Genomic DNA, 18,949 nt, shown 5'->3' with positions numbered 1-18,949 from the left:
TGATTCAAAATGGCATCCAAACATAGATGAAATCATGCCCCCTGAGGAACCACCACACAAAATTTGGTTATCTTGAGATGTAAGATTGGGACCCAGGTGGCGCTGTGAGTTAAACCACAGAGCCTAGGGCTTGCTGATCAGAATGTCGGCGGTTCGAATCCCTGCAACGGGGTGAGCTCTCGTTGCTCGGTCCCAGCTCCTACCCACCTAGCAGTTCGAAAGCACATCAAAGTGCAAGTAGATAAATAGGGACTGCTCCGGCGGGAAGGTAAACGGCGTTTCCGTGCGCTGCTCTGGTTCGCCAGAAGCAGCTTTGTCCTGCTGACCACATGACCCGGAAGCTGTCTGCGGACAAACACTGGCTCCCTCGGCCTATAGAGCAAGATGAGCGCCGCAACCCCAGAGTCGGACACGACTGGACCTGATGGTCAGGGGGCCCTTTACCTTTAAGATGTAAGATAAGACCTTAATATCTGATGCATTTGGGCACCTCTTAAGATATAACAAACAAAAAACTTTCCAAAATATAGTCTATTCTGATACCCAAATACTGACAAGGAGCATATGTTTCCTCTCTCCCTCTCTTAACACTTTTCTTTCCCCATGGGGAAAAAATCCTGTTCCAAACATTACACCATCCTTTGCCAACCTGGTGCCCTCCATAGGTTTTGGACTACATCTCCCATCAGCCTCATTCTGTCTGGAGCTGAAAGTGAGTCGTAATCCAATACCTATGGGGGGGCACCATGTTGGCGAAGGCTGCATTACAGTACATCATTTTGCTTGTGAGCCGTTAATTCTCCACTTACTGATATGTGCAATGCCCCTCTGGGCCACTAGGTGGTGCACTTGGGACAATCAAGCAGGCCTGCTTCCCTCTTTCCCACAAAACATCACTCTTAATATTTTGTTCCTTGACTATCAGGCAGGTAAGCAACGTCCCATTATAAGGATGATTTGCATCTCATCATCCCGATACTTCAGGTGTTTGACCTGAGTGGGAGTGAAGGGTGGGTGGGAAAGCTGAGCATTCTTCCTGCTGTCAGCTCAAATTAAACAAACGAACCAGCCTTCTACTGAGTCAGAGTCCGTCTCTCATCCGTTATTGGTTGCTCTGACTTGCGGTGGCTGTCCAGGGTCTCAGGTGCAGGCCATCAACTCGAGATGCCAGAAACTGAATGTGGGACTTCTGCATGACAGAAAAATAGTGCTTTTCTGCTTCAATGTGGAGCACTGTGGACCTATTTTTACATTTCCCCAGGAACTCCTCTTCAGTCTAAAGGCTCCTCCGGATTGCCTGTTTATTGAGGGTTTATCCTGATTTGCCAGCACATAGATCATGTACGGTAGAGGGTTAGACTGTACCTGATCTTTATTCAGCTCCATCTGGTACGTAGGCTGAGACCCTACCTGCCCACGGACTGTCTCGCCAGAGTGGTGCATGCTCTAGTTATCTCTTGCTTGGACTACTGCAATGCACTCTATGTGGGGCTACCTTTGAAAGTTACCCAGAAACTACAACTAATCCAGAATGCAGCAGCGAGACTGGTGTCTGGGAGTGGCCGCCGAGGCCACATAACCATAGCTGTCAGCTTTCGGATTTGAAAATAAGGGATCAGCAGCAGCCTCACCTGTACCGGGGACAGTCTACGGCAGGCACCCCCAAACCTCAGCCCTCCAGATGTTTGGTCCAGCGCCGAGGGCCTTCTGGCAGTTCCCTCAATGCAAGAAGTGAAGTTACAGGGAACCAGGCAGAGGGCAGGTATACTGGACCGAGGCCATTTAGGGATTTAAAGGTCAGCACCAACACTTTGAACTGTGTTATGTGGTCTCGGCGGCCGCTAGAAGCAACCTAGAAAGGCTCGAAATGTACAAGTTAGCCCTACCAGGATGGGAGAGATCATAGAATTGCAGGGCAGTGGCAGGGTTTGGGTATCCATGACATAGAGGATGCAGATCTTACTGGAAATCATGGATTCCCCAGGATGTTTCCCAGAGTTTTGAAGAGGCTGAGATGGAGCGACCTGCAACGCATAGGTCTCCTGCATCCTGCAGCATTCAGGACAGCCACTCCACTGCTCTCATCCTGCATTTGAATAGCCTGTATATTTCTGCACAAACACATCCAGAATTATTCTCCCATCCCAAGGCCTGCACACCTGCATGCCTGAAGTACAGTACTGTCTTCCTTTTCCCTTTGCTTGCAGGTGAGGTCTTCCTCCATCTGTTTGTGGCATGGGAAGATGGTTAGCACAGGCCTTTGCCGCATGATGAACCTCGGCAAATCTCATGACCTTGCAGCCAAAACACATTACCTCTGTATGGTACAGTTGGTGCGCACTGTTATGCAGCATGCACGTGCAAATCCACCAGGCCTCCTATCCTGATGCCCACCTTCCTGAGTCAGGGTGTTTGCGTATATGTGTCTGATGGGGAGTCAGGGGGGAGGGCAGTAATGTGTCCTGGATTCCCGTGTCCTCGCATACAGAGCCCTTCCTTCTCAGTCCATTAGTTAACTTTCCAGTACAATGCCCCAGAGACAAGTGCCAGCCTCTGAAAGCTATATTAAAAGCCAAGTCAATACTGGCCCTCTCTCTCTCATGCCCTAAGAGAAAAGACTTCATTAATTATCAAAGGGGAAGGAAAAGGTTGTGAGGGACGGTGGGGGTGGGGTCTGGCACGCAAATGGATCAGCATCAGCACGGGAGGCTGTGTGAGACAAGCAACGGGGAATTCAGAGTAGTACGGTAGCACTGTTCAATCCCTGCATGGCTTCTACGGCCAATTAGTAATATATACAACCGCAATCAGGGACACGGGTGGCGCTGTGGGTTAAACCACAGAGCCTAGGGCTTGTCGATTGGAAGGTCGGCGGTTCGAATCCCGTCCGTGACAGGGTGAGCTCCCATTACTTGGTCCCAGCTCCTGCCAACCCAGCAGTTCGAAAGCATGTCAAGTGCAAGTAGATAAATAGGTACCGCTCCAGCGGGAAGGTAAACGGCGTTTCCGTGCGCTGCTCTGGTTCGCCAGAAGCGGCTTAGTCATGCTGGCCACATGACCTAGAAGCTGTACGGCAGCTCCCTTGGCCAGTAAAGCGAGATGAGCGCCGCAACCCCAGAGCCGTCCGCGACTGGACCTAACGGTCAGGGGTCCCTTTACCTTTACCTTTACAGCCGCAATCAATTGCAAGCGAATCATTGCTGGCATGTTTATGTGGTATGGGGGACTATCTAGGTCAGATGGTGGCCCTGCAGATGGTGTTGGGCTCCATCTCCTATCAGCCCCGGCAAACGGCCAGGGATGAAGGGAGTCGTAGGATTAGGATTGTCTTGATATCCCTTTGCTATCCCTGTTCTGTCTTGGCCATGTGTGCTCATGTGTGAAATACATTGTTGGTGTTCTTCTCTGAGCTGTCCCATGGCTTTCTGTGTTTTGAGGGTTTGGAGATCAGAGGCATCTGTATGCCTCTGATCTAGCTATTCTTTGTCTCGGTGAGCTGTTTGGTGGGTCTCTGGGTGCAACATGAAAATCATTACTTTTTATTTTTGAAACTCTCTTTAGCAAGAAATCAGAGTAAACATCCCAATCCGGGGAAAACCCGATTGATGTTTTCTCTGATTTGGTAGTAAAGAATGGGTTTCCTTGGCCGTTGGGCAAAGAGAAGTCTAGATGAGCCTTAAGTCTTCTTTGCATATTCCTTGGCCATGCTCAAATCACTCCCATCCTCTTTTTCTTTCCCTAGCTGGCAACAGGATGCCAAGGAGTAGAAAAGCAAGATCAGCCCATTTAGTACTTTATAACTAATGAGCAGGAGTTTTGTCATTAGTAATAAAAACCTAAGTATTTAATCAGTGCCGAACAAATTAAGAATGCCTTTGTTATCTATGTGGACCCGTACTGAAGTCTTTCATCTGCCGGGTTCTCACGAATTCCAATAAGAACATAATAACGTTTATCTGCCAGTAAGCTAACAGAAAAGATACATTTGGTTAATGAGGCGAGGAAGGCCAGGTAATTAAGCAGCAGCACCTTACCAACCTTCTGCTGAGTCCACGCGGGGTGCTCAAGTTACTCAAAGCTCTTCATCAAATGTTGCTTTTTTCTCTTCATAGATTTGAAGCCCACAGTTTACCTTGGAAATATCTAAGGCATCGCATTAACTGTCTTCAATTCTCATTTTCATTTCTTATGCTTGTCATATATCTGGCCTTTTCATAACCTGCAATTTTTCTTTTTATCCACTCCTGGCCTATACCGGTATATAACATTCTCCTACCCATCTTTTACCCTATTTTAAACCCATATGTCAGCATGTCTAGGTTGTAAGCTTTGTGGGGCTTGGCTTATGGGTTTGCTCATGCTGGCTAAGGCTGGTGGGAATTGAAGTCCAAAAATATAAACTATTAACCAATGTTGGATTTATATTAGTTTAACCATTATTGCTCCCCACCACCACCACCCAAAAAAAGAGAGGAAATTCTAGTTTAAGGAGGATGCAATGAATTCTGTTTAAACTCCCGTATAAAACCATTCCTCATAATTCCTTAGGGATGAATGGATCTATTAAACCAGTGGAGTTGATTTGCACATGGGATCGGTCACCGTGCAAATGCTAATCTTTGCATAATGCACCGAATCTGGGTTCTTCTCCCTTCTGTTTGTCGTCAGGCTTCCCCTGAAACATTATATTTTATTAAAAAATAAATAGTTACAAAGTCAGTTTTTTCCAGGTGAGAACATGGAATGAGTCGGATGGTGAAGGTGGGTTGAGCATAGAGATCCAATTGCTTAGAAGAGACCAGTTACTGGTCATTAGATGCTGGTCCAGTTGGGAATCTTTCCTCTTGCAAATTTCTCTCACTTGCCTCCATTGGAAGGGACCAAAATCTCAAAAGGATCAGAGACAGGTTCATTAACTTACTTAGGAAATCATGGATGCCAAGAACCAGGATGAGACAGAGCTGAATTGTTAATGCATGAACGCAGAGGAAACTAAAGCTATTCTCTCCTGAGGCAACATTTTAAGTATGCAACAAATAATATACATGCAGATTATATCCCCCCCCCACATTGTATCTTCCTTCCCCTGTCCCATGAAACACCAGATTCTCCAGTTTATCCCAGCATGGTTGACGTTGCAGCTTTTTTTGTCCCACAGCAATCATGTCAAACACTTTAGTGATCACTGGTCCCAAAGCTGGCAGCTTAACAAACTACCGGTATCTTCCATATCATCCTACGCCATAGTAGCTATTGCTGTCTTTTCATAGTTTCGAGCCACACGGGAAAGCTGAACTGTGGAAGTGAAGTGGGGAAATGATCTCCGTTCTGTTCTGAATTCAGAATGTCTGAAAACATTGTTTTTCCTAGCCCTCCTAGCAAGATGCCCGAGCGCCTTGACATTCTCAGGTTTTTAAGAGTCAGTAGAAGAAGCAGTACTGAGGGGCTTTTTCCAACCAAGCACTGGTACTAAAGGGAGAAGGAGATGGTGGAGAATAAGGATGGGATGGAAAGTTCAGTGTGGAGATTAGATGGCAGATTCCCTGCGGTATGAGAGGGCATCCAGAGGGATGGAGACCTGCAACCGATCAAGGTCCATGTGGCTCCCAAACTCCATCATAGGTATGACTCCTGCATCTTCCGTGGCGCTTCCTCCTAAATCTACTCCTACAGCCAAGTCATCCTCCTCCTCGTCTTCATCCTGGCTGACAAGAGCCAGCTCATTCTCATAGCAGAAGGCACTGGGGGGCGGTGGAGGCGAAGGCAAGATAGTGATCTTGCTCTCCTGCAGTTCCCGAGCAGAGCAGCAAGGGGTTCCAGCCACCTCGTAGGTCTTGTGGAAGCGTGAATAGTCCACCTTGTAATGTTTCTTCTCCTCAAAGACAACAGGCTCAAAACGGTGTCCCCAAAGGATCTCGCTGGCCAGGTAGGAGCTGCGAGCCTGGGTGGTCATGGCTGTAGCTTCCACCATGCCCTCGAGGATGACGACAATCTCGAAGTCCTCCCTCTCCAACTGTTCCTTGCCCATCCAATAGAGCGGGCTCTCCTCATCGATCTCGTGAACGATAATAATGGGAGACACTAAGAAGATGCGGTCAAGGCCTATGTCATAGCCCACGTTCAGGTCTCGCTGGTCCACCGGAAGGTACTCGCCTTCTGACGTCATGTAGGGCCTGATAAGCTGGGCCCGAACGTGAGCTTCCACAATATGGCTCCTCCTCAAGTTTCCCACCCGCCACATGAGGCAGAGCTTGCCGTCCCGTAGAGAGATGACAGCATGATGGCTAAAAAGGAGAGTTTGGGCCCTTTTCTTGGGGCGTGCCATCTTAGCCATGATAGTGCCTATCATGAAAGAGTCGATAACACAGCCCACAATGGATTGTACCACTACCACCATGATGGCTAGGGGGCATTCCTCAGTCACGTATCGGAAGCCATAACCGATGGTTGTCTGTGTTTCTACCGAAAAGAGGAAAGCTCCCAAGAACCCAGTGACGTGCTTGATGCAGAATTTTGTTGCTGCGGGAGAGCCGCTTCCCGCACTGGGGGCATCTAAGTCACCGTGAAAGAAAGCAATGATCCAGAAGAGAAGGCCGAAAAACAGCCAGGAGACCAAGAAGGCCGCCGAGAAGATCATGAACATGTACCGCCAGCGAGTGTCCACACATGTTGTGAAAATGTCAGCCATGTAGCGCTGGGATTTGTTGCTCAGGTTGGCAAAATAGACATTGCACTGGCCGTTCTTCTTGACAAAACGGTTGCGGCGTTTCCGTCGCGGGGCGTGGCCTTTTCCGTTCCGACTGTGCCCATTAAGGCTGCCAAGGGAAGAGACCTTATGTCCCTCCTCTTCAGTGGAGACAATACTGTACCTTTTAAGAGGAGAAAGATCACAGTTAAAAGTGGGAGAAAGGTAACTTTGAGGAAGCATGTATGGGGTATATGGCCCTCTAGAAGTTGTTGGTTTATAATACCCACCACTCCTGACTATTGGCCCATGATGGCTGGGACTGGTGTGAGATGAAGTCCACAGGTTTCTCAGCCCTGCCTTGAAAGGTCTCCACTAACACTCATGCAGAGAGGTCCATTGTCTCATTTCACTCACTGCAGGATTGTTTTACTGGACTTATGTGTCTGTGGGCACACTGCACCAGACGTCCTTAGTGACCAAGATGAAGTGTGGGTGTGGGTGTGGGTGTGTTAACGATTGAGAAGGGTGAATCATTCTGACTTCAAAATACCTGCAATTAAAAGGATGTTCTGTTCTTTGCAGTTTTGAAATATTATATTTTTGTATATGTACATATTGGGAATGAGAGGGGGAAAGCAATTAAAACAATTTTCAAAGTTGAGGGTATAATGACTTAACCCCATATGAGATTCAGCGTTCCAGGCGTCACAGAGTACATTCAATACAGGGATTCAGAAGGTCCTCTGGGTCTCATTGAGCAGATCAGAACTCAAGCCACTGCACAAAGCAGCAGTGCTATGAAGAATATGTATCCCAACAGTGCAGTGTTCAGCTAGTACTACCCAAAGCACTGAGATTTATCTGAGTGGCACTCGCATGCATATATCTTCCAACATGGATGTTCACTATATAGACAACTAGAGTGACCTCCTAGACTTGACAGGGCAGACGAGAGGCTACGTGAATATGGTTTCATAACTACATGTCAACGCTGCTTTGCATAAGGCCGGAAGCTTCTACGGTATTTTCTGTTCCATTCTTGTTTGTTGATCTAATTGTGCATCTGTGACAATGTTTATACACTTCCACAGTTTAGACAATTCTGTTGCTACAGCAACAAGCATGTCTCCCAGCATCCTGGATCTAAAACCGAAGGTATAATTTAGAGATCAAGAGACAAAGGGTTGGCAGATACCCTGAAAGAAACTCCCTCTCTCCAAGATATGCGACCTGCCTTTGTCTCCTTATCCCTCAAAATATGTCACCCTCTCTATTTCCATTTTACCGTAACGGGAGGAGAGTTACTCCTGCTGCTGTTGGCTGGCAAGCCTAGTTCAAGATGATCATCTGTAAGTGATTACTGCTCATCCATATTAACTAGTGAGATCGCCAGGACCCCTACCCTTATCCTAAACAGCAGCAAGAGCTCTAAACCCCCATGACAGGACTTTCTTTGGAATACTTCTTGCCATGCTTCCTGAACTGATGTCACCGCTGCTGCCGGGAACAATATTAAGAGGCATCTTGGATGGTGGATCAAAGTCTAAAATGCAAGATGCTCTTGTATACAAATCAGGTTGTAGCAATGTACATGCCTTGTGTTGTATGTGCCTTGGGTGTATCAAAGGGAGGGACTTTAATACACAGCTGTTGGGTTATACGTGTGGCCAACAGGAAGTTCAGATGGACACAGAACAATAAAGACTGGACAGAACAAGCCGCTCACCTGTTTACCCGGATGCTGCCCATGACTCGCTTTATCATGAGGTACTCCTCGTTGTAGAGGCGAGAGGTTTCTGGTGTTGTGCGAGGGAGTGGGTGTCACACACAAGTGTACACACAACACAAGGTGGTGGTACCTCAGGGCTGGTGGGTAGCAGCGGTGGCAGCCATATTTGGCAGTCGCTGTGGGGTGAATACCTGTTTTAGAGACATAAGTGTGGAAGAAATATCACAATACCTAAAAAGATTAGTCATAGCCTAGACCAGAGTAGGTAACCTCAGTCTAGCATGTGGACCAGTCTTGGCCTGTGTGGCCATTTTGTCCATAGCCTAGTCAAAGAAAGCATGGGCTTTTTGTTGTTGTCTGTATTCTATCCCATCTTCCTGCATTACAGAACTCAGGCAGGTGTATATGGCATTCCCAGGCTGTCTCCTATCAAGGCATAGGTCAGGCGTAGGCTGCTTAGCTTCAGCAAGGTTGCCGCATCTTCAGACTGTACCTTAGAACTAAACAGATTTTCACAAGTGAGGCTTAAAACCTCAGCTGGCTCTGGAGGGCGGGAAGGTTGAGCATTTGCCAGGGTCCCCAAACTAGCAATGGACTCACTGTCCTAACAGTGCTATCCTTACTACTTTTCAGAGAGTATTCAAGAAGATCAGAGCATCCCCAAGAAGAAGCAGGCATCCCCAAACTTTGGCCCTCCAGATGTTTTGGACTACGATTCCCACCTTCCCTGACCATTGGTCCTGCTAGCTAGGGATCATGGGAGTTGAAGGCCAAAACATCTGGAGGGACGCAGTTTGGGGGTGCCTGGCCTAAGGGAATCCTCAGTTTGCTTGCCCCACATCTTTTCAGGTTAGCCCCACCCCACGAAGGGCACTGTGTCCAAGGGCCTCAGAACCCTAGAATCAGAGTTGCTTGAAATTATTGCCTGCTTCCGTTGCTTTGAAATGCAATTACACTATTTCCTAAATGTTTGGTGATGAGGTGCCATCCAAATATTCGAGTCTTGAAGAGACCCTTGCTTCGGTTCCTTTGCAATGCAAATGCAAAGCTTATGCTGGCCGAAAACTTATCCACATTACAAACCGATTTGTAAAAATGTTACGAGAGCCATTGCACATATCTTTGTAAACCAAGAAAACCTTTAATGAGAGAGAGAGAGAGAGAGAGAGAGAGAGAGAGAGAGAGAGAGAGAGAGAGAGAGAGAGAGAGAGACAAACAAATGCCTCCCTTCCCCTTTCTCTTTCACACGAAAAAGAATGCTCAGATGTTTCAAACAGAAAGGGGGGGACGACTCAAAGGTGATTTAAGCTCATTGAATGATGTGCTCTATGGTTTCTAAGAATTGGGCTCAGAGTGATGCCGAGGTTCCCACCATAAATTCTGAAAGCGGAGTGCAACTTGTGTGAGAGGGATCTGGAAATATAAGGCTGGAATCCATAAGGCTTTAAATGATACAGTAGATACACTGAAAACATATTGCTCTGCTTTCCTTTGGACCACTGTAGTGAGGCAGAGAATGGGGTCTTGTCAGGACCTCCAGAAAAAAACTGCCCAGGCTTGTGTCCCAGAAGGTCACTTTGGTGCTGCTTACGCAGCAGTTTCACTTCACTCTTGGAGGTGCATTGTCTCTTGAGACAGACAAATGCTAACAATTGCTGAATCAGAACAAACAGCAACCCACAGAAAACCTGAATTGCATACCCGCCAACATTTCTCCGATGAAAAGAGGGACCTCCCATTCCATAATGATATTTTTACTATTTATGCCCCACACTTCTTACTGGGTTGCCCCAGACACTCTGGGCAGCTTCCAACACATATAAAGACCCAATAAAACATTAAATATATTTTAAAAACCTTCCCTATACTGTACAGCAGGCATGTCCAACAGGTAGATCGTGATCTACCGGTAGATCACTGGACATCTGTGGTAGATCACTGGCTCCCCCAAAGAAGCTTAACAACTTTTACCCGAAACCCCCCCCCCAAAAAAAAACAGGGCTCTCCTCCTCTCTAAAAAAAGCTCAATAACTTTGACCTGAACCCAAAAAAGGGGGATAGATCACTGACAGTTTTTAACTCTGTGAGTAGATCGCAGTCTCTTGGGAGTTGGCCACCCCTGCTGTACAGGATTGCTTTCAGACAGCTCAGGGGTAGGATAAGTCCATACTCTTCAGCATTTCTCCAATGAAAATAGGGACACCCTAAGGAAAAGCAGAAACGACAGCTTCTCTAAATCAGGAACATCCCTTGAAAGAAGGGGGCACTTGGAGGGTCTGGAATTGCAATTTGTTGTGCTTTAAAGAGCAGGTTTTTGCAAGGAAAGCTCGGGGCGAAAGAAAGAGTGCTCAGACCCAGAGCTTTAAAACATGGATATGTGCCTGGAAAGTGTAAAACGTAAGTATGGACGAGCCCTGAGATTCGTCAGTGCCGTATGGCAGCTTCTTAAAAATGAAAAAGGAGTGTATTTTCTGCACCACACACACTAAAGCAGAGAGGGAAGTTCAGGCTGCATCACCAACATTCCTGGAGATGAGCAAGGAAAGCCTCGTTTCAGGTTGTTTTTTCCTTTCTGAAGGAACGTTTCCTGAATTTCTAGTCTGGTGCCCAAGAGCAAAACCAATAAAACAGAAGACATTTCCATGAAGGTGCACCCTACCGGTATATTCCACCCTGTTCCAATTTTTCATGAGTGAGAATAACTTTTTTCAAAGGAGACCACTCCAGCTCTCAGCACACATTTATCTGGCCGGAAGCAATTGCATTGATTTCCTATACAATTGTGGTTCCCAGCCCTCATGATTCTGGAAATAAACTTTAAAAGGTCAATGTAATGTCTACTAAGAGCTTTCAGAGTAAAGGCTGTCTGGGAGGAGCGTCAGCTAGGAGAATTGACTAGGAGGATGGGAGGGAGAGGGGGCACAACTCTGGGATCTTTTTTCCCCCAGAACAGAGTTCCAGAGTAATTGACAGGCACACCTTGCTCTGGCAGCTGAAAGCAGGTGATAAGAAGGCTTTCATGTTTACCTATGGTTTTAGGGAAGTCAGAGAAGCAGAAAAACAAAGCAGAGGCTCGATACTTTACCCCCTTTTCTTTGATGGGGTTTCTATTTCACATCAAGCATCTTAAAAAGCAGAGACATCATCTTGCCGACACATGTCCATATAGTTAAAGCTATGGTTTTCCCAGTAGTGATGTATGGAAGTGAGAGCTGGACCATAAAGAAGGCTGATCGCCGAAGAATTGATGCTTTTGAATTATGGTGCTGGAGGAGACTCTTGAGAGTCCCGTGGACTGCAAGAAGATCAAACCTATCCATTCTTAAGGAAACCAACCCTGAGTGCTCACTGGAAGGACAGATCCTGAAGCTGAGGCTCCAATACTTTGGCCACCTAATGAGAAGAGAAGACTCCCTGGAAAAGACCCTGATGTTGGGAAAGATTGAGGGCACAAGGAGAAGAGGATGACAGAGGATGAGATGGTTGGACAATGTTCTCAAAGCTACCAACATGAGTCTGACCAAACTGCAAGACGCAGTGGAAGAGAGGAGTGCCTGGCGTGCTCTGGTCCATTGGGTCACAAAGAGTCGGACACGAATAAACAACTAAACAACTAAACAACAACAACAACTGTTTGCTTTTCTTTTTAAAAGCTAAAGGTTGTATTTCAGCTGGCTGAAGATCGTTTGTGAAAGTTCCGGGTTGAGTTTATTCAGTATAAATGTATTCTATGACTGACAGCTGATCCTACTAAATTGGGTATTATGTGATGTACTGCAACTCTTTGGGGCAGTGTGTGTGTTTGTGTGTGTGTGTGTGTGTGTGTGTCCGTGTCCAGTGCTTTTAAAAAAATGTTTAGGGGTAATCTCATTTTGACTCAAGAAAATCACCATTTTATTCAAATCAGGGAAAAATAAATACAGTAAATGGACAAAAGTACAAAGATTCACATATTGTTTAGGGGTATGCGTACTCCTGCATAACACCCCCCCCCCCAAGTACTGTCTGTGTCTATATGAATCAGCACAGTTGTCTGAATTTGGGGAAACTTTTCTTGAACTTCCAAATAAAATTATTTAAAGTTGTTTTTCTGGTTTTTTAACTGATACTTTTTATTGTCTTATTCCCCTTGTAAAGCACTTTGAGGGTTTTCTTTTTTTTAACAATCAAGTGGCATATAAATTTTATGAAATAAAAATAAAATAAATAAATTCTGGGCTCTTTTTTTGGAAACATGTCTGTTGTGCCTGAGAAAGGAGGACATCTTCACAGTGTCATTTTCCATCTTCCTGCACGATACCTCCTACCCATTGATATCCCTTGCTTGAGGTCTATTCTTCAAGGGAAGGAGCCATAGCTCTGTGGCAGAGTATCTGCTTTGAATGCAGAAGGTCGCAAGTTCAATCCCTGGCATCTCCAAGTTACCTACTGTCTTCTTGTTGCTCTTTGGTTATGCTAGATTTCCTTCCTAGCCATTGATAAAGCTGTGGTAATCTAGGTGGCCTGTTACAAATCAAATTAAAACGTATTTCCTGAATTGCACTACAAGAAGCTTACTTTCTTTTACCAGATGCCCCTTTCTTTACTAGTAAAGCCCGGGACCAAGACACAAACCACAGTGGGCAAGAGCTCTCCCTTCAGACCAGGCATAGGCAACCTTGGCTCTCCAGATGTTTTGGAACTACAACTCCCATGATCCCTGACCACTGGCCTGGTTAGCTATGGATCATGGGAGTTGTAGTTCCAAAATATCTGGAGAGCCAAGGTTGCCTGTGCCTGCTTCAGACTGAAACTTTTTTTTCCTGGTTAAGGGCTAATAATGTGCCCTTAACAATTATGGACCTGGCAAAATTTCAGCTGGGAAAGCTTTATCTGTTGCCTTTCATGCTGCAACTTAAGGTACAGGAGCACTGCCAGAAAAAAAGGTGGCGATTCTGTTTCTCTGCTATGCAGGTTGGGCCCTACAAGCCAGGGACTGCTGAGGAAAAGTTCTGTCCCTCTGAATTCAAATTGAGTTCAGTTTGCTTGTTTTCCTGAACCACTGATACAACTCCTCCCAGTGGGAAAGGGACAGTAAACTTCATTTTTTCATAGGAATAACAGGATGGGTGAGAGGTTGGGGACTAATGTAATTAAAAGCGGAAAGTTAGGGCAGGGTGGCCTTCTAGATGTTGCTGAGGTCCAACACCCATCATTCGCATGGTCCCTTGCTGGCTAAGACTGTTGAGCGATGTGGGCCAATCACTCTCATCCCTCTGCTAGTGCATGCTGCATACACGCCACAAAAACAGGCAACTGAGTTCAAGCTGGTTTGTTGGTTTGTTTTTGCAAATGGCGCCCGGGCTTCCATTGCCTTGCAGGGTGAATGTAGATCCAGCTTTGCCCAGAACGCTCATTCACATGACATGTGGCTCTCCTCTTTTTCTAAGCCACAGAGATCATTTAGAAAACACCCGCTCCCTTAAAATTCAAGACAGGCAGATGCAGCTCTGACCTTTCGAGAAAAGGGTTGTACCTCAGCAGCAGAGTATATATGCTTTGTATGCAAAAATGCACAGTTTTAGATCCTGGCATCTCCAGGCAGCAATGGGAACGACCCCCATCTGAAACCCAGTGCTGAGCTAGATGAACTGATGGTGTGGCTTGAAAGGAAGAAGCTTCCTCTGTTTCTTTGCTACCTTTAATTTCAGCAGGTGTAGCTTTCGGTGGCGCTGTGGTTAAACCACTGAGCCTAGGGCTTGCTGATCAGAAGGTCGGCGGTTCGAATCCCTGTGACGGGGTGAGCTCCCGTTGCTTGGTCCCAGCTCCTGCCAACCTAGCAGTTCGAAAGCACATCAAAATGCAAGTAGATAAATAGGAACTGCTATAGCGGGAAGGTAAACGGTGTTTCCATGTGCTGCTCTGGTTTGCCAGAAGCGGCTTTGTCATGCTGGCCACATGACCTGGCCACTGGCCACATGACCTGGAAGCTCCCTCGGCCAATAATGCGAGATGAGCGCGCAACCCCAGAGTCGGTCACGACTGGACCTAATGGTCAGGGGTCCCTTTACCTTTAGCTTTCGGGATAAGTCTTGCTAACAGCGCATGACAAGCATAGTACCGACGAGGTGTTGTTGTTTTTAGGCCACAATGGTGTCACCTGAAAACATGCTTCTGGTTGTATACTCTGAGCCTCAAAAAATAGCCAATAACCAAATTTATTGGTAAAATAGCCAGAAACCAAGTTGTCCCATGTCTAGCAGGGCAGGTAAAGAACAGGTGCAAAAGAGGACAGGGGCACTGGACCTGTTAATAGCTCTATAGCAGAGGGACTTCCCAGCAGCGACACTTGCTGAACCCCCCCCCCCTTTTCCGCAACTGTTAAGGAAGTGCAGGAGCCTCCGCTTTTGCATCTGTCCACCCTACCTAAACGTGAAGCCTCACCTGTGAAAGCAGTCTCAGCCACATGGCTTTGAACAAAATCACTGACCAGCCACTATTGTTGCTTTTGCGTTTCTTGTGTGTAAATCAGCATTTGCACCATTCTGTCTTGAATGCAAATGCAGATACATAGAATTGTAGAATCTACATTGTAGAGCTGGAAGGACCAATGGTAGAGCTGGAAGAACCCATGACGACCATCTAGTTCAGCCCCCTGCAATGCAGGAATATTTTGCCCAATGTGTGGCTTGAACCCACGGCCCTGAGATTAAGAGTCTCATGCTCTACCAACTGAGCTATCCCACAACTTGCATTAGGCGGCATGTTTATCTGCTTTACAAAGGCTCTTTTCCCATTGCCCTACACCTGCTGGGCTTAGACGTTTACATAAATAACATGACAGTGGCTCCCATCTCATCTGAAAACATCCTTAAAATTGAGGATGTTCTCAGAGCTGTGTAAAAAAGGCAGTCCTGGCTGGTGAGGTGGGGAGGATCTGAATTCTCCTCCCCACCAGGCCGCTGTTCCAATCTGAATCATCTCCCCCATTCCGTGTGGCTGCTACAAGCGCACAAGGGTCAATCAGGTTTTCCACATTAGCTTGGCTCAAAGCCTGAGTCTTAAAAAAAACTAAACTAAGGTCTACAGGTGTCCATGGGACCTGAACACTGTTAACTCTTACAAGTTAAGCTTTGAAACAGAGTATTCAAGTCATGAGTATATGAAATTAATTTTCCATTATGTAATAAAAGTACTTCTGGGGGAAAGAGAGAGGTCACTTATTTGAAGCCATGGAATGCCTCAACGTTACGAGAGCAAATTCTTTAAGCTTCAAAAGGTACCACAGGAGCACTGCACTTGCAGGCAAGAGAGCTCCCTAAGTTTCTTTTATCACTTCCTCTTCAACTTCAGACATCCTGCCTACAGATTTAAGGAGGTCAGCAACAAGCGTCAACGTCTCAGCTCCAAAGACGAGCTGGTGGATGGTGGCGTGTGCATGGTTGGTGACCCTGAGGAGGTTCTGCAAGGCAATGTCAACATGCTGTTTCACTGCTCCCATGTTGGTAGTCTGGCCTGATCGCAGGTTTTCGTTCTCCACTTTGTAACAGGTCAGCTCAGCCTGGAGGAAGCACATCTCCTGCTTCATCTTCTCAACATCACTCTCCGCCTTCAGGGCTCTTTGAGTCATGCACTGGAGATTTTGTTCTGCCTGTTGCACCAGAGCTTCCAGATCCTGAGCATCTTTCTCCTCTTTATTCACCGTGGCTTGCAGTGTCCTCTCCAGGTTCCTTACCATTTGGGTCTGACTCTCTGAGAAGTTTTGGATCCTCCTGATCTTCCTCCTCAGCATGGAATTTTCCTCCCTAAGCTCTTGGTAGCTCAGCTGCCGAGACATGTAGTCCATATTTTCTATGGGTTCTTCATGGGCAACGTAGCTTTCATCTGTCTTGGTATGAGAAGGGCACCCAATACACGTCTCGTTGTCACTGAACCCCCATGAAGAGAAGGCCTCTATCCCCGAAAGACTAGTTGTGTTGTAATTGTATGGATCACACTGAGCCATGCTGGCAATCCTCGACAGATGCACTTTGTCATAAGCAGATGGCGGGTATCTTTCTCTCCAGTCGTCATCGTCATCTGACAAATGATCAGAAACGGTTGCCTCCTTGTATAATGGCTCTTGAAACTCCAAGCCCAGTGGTTCTGGAGACAAAGACACTACTTCAAGCCCAAGGTTCTGCCTCGCCATTTTCTTTCTGTAATTTCTATTTTTCACTTCATGCTGTCGTCCTGGACCACGGTTCTTGTTTTTACCCATCCCTTTCAAAGAAAATGTGGGCGGGTCATTTGAATTTTTCATCTGATTGTCTCCAGAGCTGATGTGACCCTTGATGTGGTCTGGAGGAGGTGGTATGTGGTGGTGGTAACAGGGCTGGATTTCCTCTTCTTCTTCTTTCAGGCCTCGGGAATGTGAGCAGCCCGCCAGAAGTGGCCGTGGCATGTTTTGGGGGGGAGGCCCTATTGGCTTCTATAGAAGTTTCATTCTTCCAAATTAGCACCAGCCCAGGTCCCACTTCTTCTCCAGAGGATTCACCAGCCCTGTCGGCTGTAGTGCCAGTGCTGCTGGCCTCAGCACAATTTAATGGTCTACTGAAGCATCTGAGTCTTTGCCTTGTATGTGTGCATCTCTTTAATAGTGGAGGAAGCAGACGTTGCCTTGATCTATGATGTCACTAGATGACAGTACTTCATTTTGTGACTTCACAGGCTTGGGAGAGACACATAGCTAGAACAGCTTTTACAACTTTTTTTCAGCCAGTGTGACGTTGAACTATAAACTGTTGATGCCAGGACTTGACCCTGTCTGGAATCTTCCTAGGTTATCATGCCGTGCCCAGTAACTAGATAGTCAGCTGATCCAACCAACTACGGATGGGCAATCCTCGCTAGGACCAAGGAGGATGGGGACAGTGGAGCCGCTGCTGCATTGAAAGCTCTAAAGCAGGCTTCCTGAACCTCGGCCCTCCAGATGTTTTCAGACTACAATTCCCATCATCCCTGACCACTGGTCCTGCTAGCTAGGGATCATGGGAGTTGTAGGTCAAAAACATCTGGAGGGCCAAGGTTGAGGAAGCCTGTCCTAAAGACTCTTGCCAGTCTTTGTTGTTGTTTTTTTGCTGTGCTAGCTCCAGGGCTGGCACAGCTGAGGAACCCAATGATCTGGTCCCTTGTGGGAACTGCAGACCTTTGGATTCTGTAGGTCCTCCAGTGCTCTACCCCAACTCTGTTGGTAGTAGCCTCCTGCCCACCTGAGCATAGCAGACGCCCTAGCTGCAGCAGCAGCAGCACCCCAGCAGCACTCCTCTCCTTTGGCAGGGAGGTTTGAGAGCAATGTTTGATTTCTGTTTAAATCCAAGTCTGCGGCTATGAAAGAAACAATCCCCTTTCGGGAGCATTAATGCTTCCATCACTGGCTCAGGCTGTATATATGCGTAAATAAGCCATATGTCATAAAGACACCACAGCTTCCGCTGTGCCTCATTCCAAAAGGAAACATGAACCCTGGGTAAGAGCCTAGAACCCCTGGAATCTTGCACCACTTGGATATTGGCCTGGCATGCAATAGTATGGGAATAACACTAACCACATATGTTTTTGTGCTTTTTTATGATGCTGGTGTTTTGAAATGACACTGGTTAGCATTTAAGCAGCAATGGGAGGGACAAAGGGCTGCAGGGGAGAAGCTTTGTCTGCTAACTTTGTCCGTATGCTAATACAGAATCTACTCCACAATGCACAACATAGAAAACTCTTATTATTCACACTTATATCCCACCCTTCCTCCACTGAGTTCACAACTCAGGGTGGAATACATGGATTCTGGCTTACTTCTGTGCAGTGCTTTTTTTCTGGGGGGATTTATGGGAACGCGTACCCCTAAACATTTTGTGAATCTTTGTACTTTTGTCCATTTACTGTCTTTATTTCCCCCGATTTGATCTATAAAATGGTGGTTTTCTTGAGTCAAAATGAGAGTACCCCTAAACATTTAATTTTTTAAAGAAAAAAAAGCACTGCTGTGTATCCTCACACAACAACTGCGTAAAATAGATTAAGGTGTGAGAGAGATTGGGGGGGCAGGGGTAGAAAGAAAGAAAGAAAGAAAGAAAGAAAGAAAGAAAGAAAGAAAGAAAGAAAGAAAGCTGACTTTGTAAGGAATTGGACTTTGGAAACTTCTCACTGTAAATGTCCTTTGAGAGTACAACTGAGTTCACGGTCCTGAACTGGCTTCCTTAAAAAAAAAATATTATCATTTTATTAGACTCATTGAGTTGGAAGGTACCTTGGAGGTCCTCTGTGTAGGATCTGGAATGCAAGACACACAATCCTGGCCTGGCTCTAGCCACCGCTTAGCCACCTCCAGCAACCTCCAGTTTTCAAGCACTTTTCAGGGGGAAAGCCCCACACAGAATGTGATTGAGTAGTTTCCAACCTGGATTAACCTGATAACATGAAAGACTGTGACCAGTTCAGATAATCTGTGGGCAGGATTTCATTCATCTATTTTAATGTTCAGGGGGAGATGGCGGGTTACGAAACCCACCAACGGA

The 18,949-nt window shown here is 46.4% G+C and overlaps 2 protein-coding genes across 2 annotated transcripts; both read right to left on the bottom strand.

Annotated features, from left to right (window-relative positions):
• Positions 1–5,527: 5,527 nt before the first annotated feature.
• Positions 5,528–8,452, bottom strand: KCNJ4 (potassium inwardly rectifying channel subfamily J member 4). The gene is made up of 2 exons (XM_035127649.2): positions 8,415–8,452; positions 5,528–6,869 (listed from the first exon to the last, which is right to left on the bottom strand). Exons 1-2 carry the CDS (start codon positions 8,450–8,452, stop codon positions 5,528–5,530), a joined length of 1,380 nt encoding a protein of 459 aa, XP_034983540.1.
• Positions 8,453–15,714: 7,262 nt separating this feature from the next.
• Positions 15,715–16,839, bottom strand: LOC118091151 (endosome-associated-trafficking regulator 1-like). Its single transcript, XM_035127812.2, has one exon. It carries the CDS (start codon positions 16,837–16,839, stop codon positions 15,715–15,717), a length of 1,125 nt encoding a protein of 374 aa, XP_034983703.2.
• Between the last annotated feature and the right edge of the window lie 2,110 nt (positions 16,840–18,949).

This window comes from Zootoca vivipara, chromosome 10 (genome assembly GCF_963506605.1).
Source record: "Zootoca vivipara chromosome 10, rZooViv1.1, whole genome shotgun sequence".
Lineage (NCBI taxonomy): Eukaryota > Metazoa > Chordata > Lepidosauria > Squamata > Lacertidae > Zootoca > Zootoca vivipara.
This window is presented reverse-complemented; position numbering and strand designations above follow the sequence as displayed.

Excerpts from the sequence above, each read along its gene's own strand:
- KCNJ4 (XM_035127649.2), bottom strand. The coding sequence starts at position 8,452 with ATGATAAAGCGAGTCATGGGCAGCATCCGGGTAAACAG. Across the intron at positions 6,870-8,414 it reads GGCAGCATCCGGGTAAACAG|GTACAGTATTGTCTCCACTG; the intron begins GTGAGCGGCTTG and ends TCCTCTTAAAAG.
- LOC118091151 (XM_035127812.2), bottom strand. The coding sequence starts at position 16,839 with ATGCCACGGCCACTTCTGGCGGGCTGCTCACATTCCCGAGGCCTGAAA.